Source organism: Corvus brachyrhynchos, unplaced genomic scaffold (assembly GCF_000691975.1).
Source record: "Corvus brachyrhynchos isolate BGI_N302 unplaced genomic scaffold, ASM69197v1 scaffold61, whole genome shotgun sequence".
NCBI classification, from domain to species: domain Eukaryota; kingdom Metazoa; phylum Chordata; class Aves; order Passeriformes; family Corvidae; genus Corvus; species Corvus brachyrhynchos.
Genome location: NW_008236478.1, coordinates 8691221 through 8699613, shown reverse-complemented (window position 1 = coordinate 8699613; position 8393 = coordinate 8691221). Strand labels below are relative to the sequence as shown.

Here is an 8393-nt window from a genome sequence, read left to right as displayed (position 1 = left end):
GGGCGGCGGTGCCGGGCCGGGCTGAGGGGGGAAGGGGTTGGGGGTACTGCGGGGCTCATGGAGATCCTTGGAATAGACCAAGGATGGCCTTGGGACTATGTGCCCTTAGGGGCTGTGCGCCCAATTACCTTAATTACGGCTGGGCCTCTGAGTTGTCCAGGTATTTCTAATGCTGCTGCTTTTATTCGTGTCTGTTAAACAGAGATTACTTGTCGAAAGGCTGGAAGAGCTGGGGGTGTTCAGCCTGGATAAAAAAGGCTCCAGGGAGACCTTAGAACACCTTCCAGTGCCTAAAGGGGCTACAAGAGAGCTGGAGAGGGACTTTGGACAAGGGCATGTAGTGACAGGACAAGGGAGAATGGCTTTAAATTGTCAGAAAGCCAGTTTAGATTAGATATTAGGAAGAAATTCTTTACTGTGAGAGTGGTGAGGCACTGGCACAGGGTTGTCCAGCGGAGCTGTGGATGCCCCATCCATGTAAGTGATCCGGGACTCAAAGGTTGGATGGGGCTTTGAGCAACCTGTTCTAGTGGATGTCCCTGCCCATGGCAAGGCGTTTGGAACTAGGTGATCTCTAAGGTCCCTTCCAACCCAAACAATTTAATTCTGTTACGGAATTAAAACCTAATTTTGAATGAAACTGGTGTTGTGTGATTGAGTGTCTTTCGGGACAAATTAACCGTTCATTAGCGAGCCTCTTGGGGAAAAAAAATCAAGAAAGAAGCCGTGGACGATAAAACGATAAAGCTGTTGGGGCTCAGCGCATGCGCGGTGGGGCAGCCACGCGTTCTTTAGAACTACATTTCCCAGTGTGCTCCGCGGCGTTCCCACGCATGCGCCTCGGGCCGTGGACCGACCCGTGCCAGCCCCGGTCCGTGGACATGGAGGGAGACACCGGATCCGGGGTCCTGGCGCTGTCGGGCGGGGATGGAGCGGGCGCGGGCCAGGGCCCGGGCCCGGCCGATGAGGACCGGGACATGGAGGGGGCCCCCAGCTGCTCGGGGTCGCGCTCCCTCCCCTTCGAGTTCGAGCGAGGTCGCTCGGAGTCCAGCGGCGATGAGGACGACGACGACGAAGACGATGAGGAAGAGGAGGTGGAGGAGGAGGAGATGGAGGGCGACACCGGGGCTCGATTCGGGACGGATGACGGGGAGCTCGACTCGGACGACGACCGGGAGGTAAAGGGCGCGGGAGGGTGCCCGGGGCACGCCAGGCCCCGCTCCCGGCGTGCCCCGCGTGTGGGAATGGGCTTTTCATTATTTTTACTATTTTATTATTTTTGTTACTTATTTTAGTATTACCCGCGTTCACTTCATCTGTCTCATTTAAGTGAAGCCTTTACAAACTCTCGGCGTGGCTGAGAGGGTGGTAGACGGTGGCACGTGGGCGAAATGAATGGTGTTACTGAGGGAAAGAAAGCCCTTTAGTCAGGCTTTGAGACGAGAGGAAACGGAATGTTAGAATCTAATATGTCACATCTTTCAGACACATCTCAGATCTTCGCTATTGAAGAAATTTTTTCTTTTTGAAATAGTACTATTCAGCCAAGAAACCTGTTGTGGAACTACTTCTGTGCGTTCCTGATAAGTATTCTTCGTGACCAGAATTCAAAGCAGTGAAATCTCAATCTTTGCTTTAACGTATATTTGTATAATCCCTACCTGTGTGTAGAAACAAGAGATGCCTGTCTCTTGTCATACAAACTCTCTATATGTTGATTTGGGACCCCAACACGATTCCTGAGCATTTTCAAATAATGGTGTTGTTGCCACCACTATCCACTTCAAACTTGCTGACGTGATATTTTGTTAGAAGAGTTTACCCAAAAGAACTTTTCCCAAGATGATTGTTTAAAGTTTTCTTTTTAGGTATGATTCATGAAACAAATTGGATTACTGTTGTCAAAAAGGTCAATTCAGAAGACTAGGTAAAAGTTTTTAGAAAAGAGCTGTATATGAGGAGTGACTGATCTGTTAGGAAAACCCATTCCTGTAGCATATTGATCCCATTTTTTCCCCATGCATTTAAGGCTGTGGTATTTTGGAAGCTGCAGTCAGGGAATTTCATGGCTTAGCCTGCGTATTCAAACTCTTACCAATTGTCTTTGTTTGCAGCGTATGATAAACCTCGTAGAGTTGACCCCCTACATCCTGTGTTCCATCTGCAAAGGTTACTTTATTGATGCTACAACTATTACAGAATGTCTGCACACCTGTAAGTATCTGTCAGTATTGTCTGCCTAAGGGTATAGTTGCAAATTCAAACAAATTCAGCTGTTGAAATGTTCTGAGGTTGGAAAAATAATTCTCTGTTTAAAGTGAATGCGTGTTGTGTCTGTTCCTTAAGCGAGATATGTTTGTGGGTATTTTAAGCATCAGAAAATAATCAGTCATGAAGTTAGCTTTCCATATTAAGAAGGAAGAAGATGTAGGAAAAGATAAAAGCCCAAGTACGACAAAAATAGAGCTACTACATACATTTTCTTAATTATTCTTTTTTTAAGTAGGCTCTGGCAATTTGACTGTAAAGAAAGTTGAGTGGCTCTGCTTTTAATGGATTAGAAAGTTTCCTAAGCTGTTGTTGATGTGAGCTTGTAAATTCACAAAACCCCATAAGCGCCTGTGTGGAAGTACCAGTTCAGATACAGAAACAGTGGTCTGCACCCACGGGACATTTTGTCCATAATCTGATGAATGGAAATAGGTGGGTAATAACAAACTGATTTCGATGTGCTTGTCTTGTTATTTTCCCCCTCAATCCTAGTGCTAACAGTTTTTCCAGTGCTAACAGAACTGTTTTCTCTCAAAACTAATAAAACACTTTCTGTGAAGCTGACTCTTTCATCCACACCCATGTTCCTACCTGAATCCAAGAATCCTGGTTTACTAGACCTCCCAAACGCTCACACTGCATAGAGGGAAAACTTTCTTTCTCTCTCTCTCTCTCTCTCTCTTTTTTTTTCCCCCCCTTTTTGGGGCACTACTCACTAGTTTGTTTTAGAGCATGAAGTATTCAGCACAGTGTGCAATTTATGAAGAGGCACAACTGTTAGTAAGGACAGCATAATGTTGCAGATGCAACCGTGGGGGTGTCTTAGAACTTTCCTGGTAAATATTATGGAAAAGTGTCCTCTGTTCAAACTGATAGGGAGCTGACTTGATAGTAGGTTATTTATTCTAGGTATTTCCACTCAGTAGCTTTCTGTCCAAATTTTTAAAGGACTTGTAAAACACAATGAAAATGTCAGAGTTATGATGTCTTACCTTGTTTCTACTGAAACTGTTTGTGGGGTGCTTTTCAGCAGTCAGTACTCTGTCTTAGCTCTGCTCACCTTCTACGTACACATTGAACACTCACCCATGCATCCATTGGATTAGGAGTGTTCAGTGACTTCGTTTTGTCTCTGACAAGTTTTGTGTGGGAAGTCTGGGTGTACTTACCCCTTTTGCTTGAACAGATGGCACTGTGTACTGGACATGGGACTCCTACGGGATTTCTTTTCTTTACAGTTTGTAAAAGCTGCATCGTGAGACACTTCTACTATAGCAACAGATGTCCAAAGTGCAATATTGTTGTACATCAGACACAGCCCCTCTATAATATCAGGTAATAAATTTGTCCCATTTTTAAAGATTTGCTACTTGCTTTTAAATGTTTTGTTTTACAGACCTGTAGTGCTTTCCTATTTGAAACAAGGGAATGGTTACAAGAAACACATGTGTTCTTCATTAGGATAAGTTTCATCTCAACAATTAAGATAAAAATACTCTCTTTATTGTTTTATCTAGTTTGTATCCATTTCTAGGGTTTGTTACCCCTGCCCTGGGTATTTTTATGCATTTGCTCAGTGTTACAGGTGATACAAACACTTAACTATTTGCTTGGATTTCCTTTCAAGATGAAGCCTTGTTGGCATGTTCTATTTATTAACTCAAAAAATTGAGTTTTGGTTTCTTGAGCTGTTCATGGGGGGGTGGTGCTTTAAACTTTACATGGCTTCTGTTTAGAGAGATGTGGAGTTGCTGCTCTGCCTCTCCATGTACATCTCATTTCAATGTTGTGTTTGGCATCTTCATTACAGTTTAAGGAAACCATTTTGTGTTGCACCAAAGACTTATCTTTTTTTTTTTTTTTTTTCTATTTCATAGACTGGACCGACAACTGCAAGACATAGTCTATAAATTAGTTGTCAATCTGGAGGTTTTTTTTTTTTTTTTTTTTTTTTTTTCTATTTCATAGACTGGACCGACAACTGCAAGACATAGTCTATAAATTAGTTGTCAATCTGGAGGAAAGTAAGTCCTTTTCTTTATTGTATTAGTATATAGAGATTGAAAAAACCAGAAAACAGACTAATTCAAAGTTTGTCTCTACTCTGGACTCTTTAAGATAGTTTAGTGATGTTTGGTTATAAGTTGTAATGAATTAACTGTGACAACTGGCATCTTTCTGGCTGCTAAATGCTATTGTGGGTAGTGGTGTGTACCTTATCTCATGAAACAAAGCTGTCACTGTATCCAGATAAACATCCAAATAACATTTCATAGTCATTCTTCTTACTTTAGTAGAACTATATTATATCATTCTGTGTAAAAAAGTTCACTTGGCTCAGTCAAAAAAAGTTGCTAAGACTGATTCTCTCAAATGCTTTTATTTTTTCCTCACTGCCATATTTATTTATCTGATTTTAGATGTGTTCACCGTCTCATCTCATTTACCTTCAGCTTTGGGAGCCAATGAATCTGCACAGTCCCCTTGGGTGGGCTGAGTGAAATATACAATCTAGGGGATATGTATGGATTATAGATGGTATTGCTGTTTATACCATGAACATATATGTAAAAATATATGTATATATAAAAATATGTCTATATATAAATATAGTTTTAAAGTACTGTGTTCTATGTGAACGTAGTATGAAAATACCATGTCGTGTCGTGAGGCATGACAGCCAGAAGGATATTTCTTGCATCTATTTCGGTATTATTTCTGGCCAGTTTTTCTGATTTCCTCCCAGTTTTTATTAACAAAATTTTTAGTCTGGGTTTCTTAAGTGTCTCAGCCTCATGAAACAGTAGTGATGGTGAAGGTCTGTAGAAACTTGAGAAGTTTTTACTGTTCTAACCATTGAAAACTGGTCAATGAAAATGGGTATTCTCAGCATCTGAAACATTTCAATCTGTATTGTGCTTTTTTTTCAGGAGAGAAAAAACAAATGCATGATTTCTATAAAGAGAGAGGATTAGAAGTGCCCAAACCAGGTGAGCTGTAATCACTTCAAGGAACACTCTTAAGGAAATACATATAATATAATTTATTTTTAAGGGCTTTCTTTAAAATATTAGCTCACAACTGAAGGTGGAAGTAGTATTGGAAATACAGGGTTCTTAGTTATCTGGATATTATAAATTGTCACAGGTCTCAGGTTACAAAAATAGATGAATTGGCAACACTTAAACCCTGATCATGGTTGAAAATTTTTAAACTATGTATTTCGCTTACAGTCAGGATATATATATAAAACGTGCATTAATGTTATTTTCTGGCTGTTATTACAAAGGAGCAAAAATGAGAGCTTCAAAGTCTTTTCAACAATGGGGGATTTTTCTAATTATTTTGTGTCTTTCTATCAAACAAACAAAACTCTTTGGAAAGTGCCATGCTGAAAGCTATTAAAATTCTGATTCGGATACACAGCATAGAATGTAGGAAGAGCTGATTTAGTAATAAAAAAAGAGGATGAATTGCATGGGCTTTTTTACTTGGTGAGCTGTTCTGTTTTGCTCAGTGCATGTTAGTATCATATGCTACTTTTATTTCAAGTTATCTTTGCATTTTGGCTACTTGAATATTTTAGCTGTCCCACAGCCAGTTCCACCGAGCAGAGGAAGACCTCGAAAAGTTCTGGGCTCAGTGTTCCGGATCCCACCAGAACTTGACATTTCCATACTTCTGGAGTTCATTGGGTGAGCTATGGGCAAATATAAGAGCAACTGACTGACATGAGGGTGCTGCTAGCATGTGTTGGACCATTAACCGGCTCTTGGTTTTCATTAAATGTGCGTTTCTTCCATCTCAAATAGCAGTGGGGAGCCAGTTTTAACTTACAGTGCAATAGTGACAGCCAGCTATGCACAGGTAGACTATGCAGGTAATTAAATGTTTAAGATGTGTCTGCCTATAAAGTAGCTTCCTAGGAAGTACAGTTTTAAAATTTAGATATGTTTTCTTTTTAACAAAGTAGTTCTGTCTCAGTAAACTGAACAGAGAAGTCCCTGTCTGTCCCTGTCCCTGATCCCTGTAGGTGGCAGTGCCGTTAATGCTGGATGTGCCCAGAGCAAGCACTCAGCAGCTTTCAAATAATAGAACCTTTTTAGCATTGTGAATCCACGTATCTGCCTTAATTTCAAAGTTCATTTTCTTCATGCCTGACTTGCAGAAGTCAGTTTAGACCTCAAAGCTAGTAAACTTGTATCTGCCTGAGAAACAGGATGAGTTTTGAATCTGTCTTGTTATATTTGGTTTTTAGTAGTTTTATTTTAAACTTTCAGCATAGGCAGCAGAGCACATAATACTGTTCAAATACTATCTATACCATGTGTAACCATCCACTGTGGTTTTGTTGTTTATATGGAGGGAAGCACAGAATGTTTCTAACAAAAAAAGATGATGGCTTAACAGCATCTACTTTGTATTTTATTTTAGTGACTTTTTTAACCTTTGCTATTCTTTGATAATTTATATGGTCAAAATCAGAGAGGTTGTCTTGGCAATGAGAGATTAATAAAGCATTTTGGATAAAGAAAACTTGGAATAGATTGGACCAGCCAGAAGAAATTGTTACTTTGAAAGTCTGACTGTCTACATTGTGTCTCTACAGTATATAGTGTGGTCACCCATGGCTGTGGACTGTATCAAAGAAAAGGACAGCTGTGGTGGAAAAGCTTTCTTATGTTTGTTTCATAGTTCATGACAGTTTTACTTATCTCTGTCTGATATCAGGTGCATATTTAGAGGTGGACATACTCAGTCACAGTAATTTGAAGTGCCATGTTAATGTGTGGTCTGCACAAGCATTACATTTGTTTGCTGTAGCAAATGGTCAGCTGATTTATAGCAACGCTGGATTTTTTTGCCATCTCCAGTGCAATGAAAATACTGCATTGTTTCCTCTCTGATATGTGCATACTTGCCAATGCGATGCAAGAATAATGAAGTGTCATGTATTGGCCTGAATTAATTGAGAAATTTACACTGCACTTACAAGAATGAGGTGTGGAGTATAGATGATCAATGGTAGATCACATCCTCAGGCTGTGCAAATCAGTGAACCTTGACTGAAGCCAGCTGGAAATTTGGTCATTTGCGATCTCTGTGTTTATTTCACGTTCCAGAGAAACACATGCTGCTTTCCTGAGTTCCTTGATAGCATTAGCATTGCTATTGTCATGTGAACAGTCTGGAAGGCCAACATGTGGCCCAGAGAGCCCCTTAGGTGGTTGGGTGTGTCCTGTCAGTAATTTCTTAGGCACTGTCTGTTAAAGTTCCAAATATCAAGGATCATGAAGTATGGATGTTTAGGCAGCATCCATATTGCAACCTACTCCTATGAAAATTATTGCTATGTTGTGTTTAAAAATGGCTTTAGGCTGTGTTGGTTTTCATTCACATTTTATGTAGACAAACCTTAACATTTAACAAGAATTCACAAGAAAAATGGAGCAGAAAAATAAAGGGTAGGGGAAAAAGATACATAAATTCAGTCTAATATTATTTCATGTATAGCAGTTTAATGAAAGGAAGAGCCTGAGTTGGGAAAATAAGTTTGATATGCAAGATTCATAAATCAGTAAGTCACTCTTATAATAAAGAGCTTGAGGATATTAATAACTGTTAATCTTAGCAATATTGACTATTTACTCTTTTGCTTTTTCAGAGCTAATGAAGGCACAGGGAATTTTAAGGTACAAATATGATTAAATTTTTCTCTTATGGTTTACTTCAGAAATAATTATAACCTGAGTATATTTAATTTAGTTTGGTTTTCTTATACTGAGTGCAGCTGGAACTTTCATCAGAATAATAATAATCAATCTTGTATTACAGTGTATTTCAAACCTACTGTTGTATAACATCACACCTACCCAGCATTTTTTCTTCTTTTTATCCTTATATTTCACAGTATTTTTTCATCATCTTTTTTCATCTTCAGTATCACCTCTTATCCTTTCTGTCTCATATTTGCCCTTCTTTCTGCCTTGTTGTTTATCCTGGGTCTTTGGGCCACACTAAACATAGGGCTGTTTAAAACATTTAAAAAATAATCAGTTGCTGATTATTTTTTGAATGTTTAAGCAGTGTCTGGAGTCTTAATACATATTTAGTCCTTTCAC

General features: G+C 39.6%; 2 protein-coding genes across 2 annotated transcripts in view; one reads left to right on the top strand and one right to left on the bottom strand.

The window, feature by feature from the left end:
* Positions 1-835, bottom strand: part of TAF5 (TATA-box binding protein associated factor 5) — an 11338-nt gene extending 10503 nt beyond the window's left edge. Inside the window, exon 1 of the mRNA XM_017725881.1 lies at positions 765-835. Coding sequence (XP_017581370.1) covers positions 765-835 — 71 coding nt within the window. The remainder of the gene's footprint in view (positions 1-764) is intronic.
* The window catches only part of PCGF6 (polycomb group ring finger 6), a 20574-nt gene continuing 12996 nt past the window's right edge, over positions 816-8393 (top strand). The window contains exons 1-7 of the mRNA XM_008643860.2: positions 816-1178; positions 2115-2214; positions 3510-3606; positions 4240-4295; positions 5202-5261; positions 5858-5966; positions 7937-7964. Of these exons, the coding sequence (XP_008642082.1) occupies positions 834-1178; positions 2115-2214; positions 3510-3606; positions 4240-4295; positions 5202-5261; positions 5858-5966; positions 7937-7964 (795 nt within the window). The 5' untranslated portion in view covers positions 816-833. The remainder of the gene's footprint in view (positions 1179-2114; positions 2215-3509; positions 3607-4239; positions 4296-5201; positions 5262-5857; positions 5967-7936; positions 7965-8393) is intronic.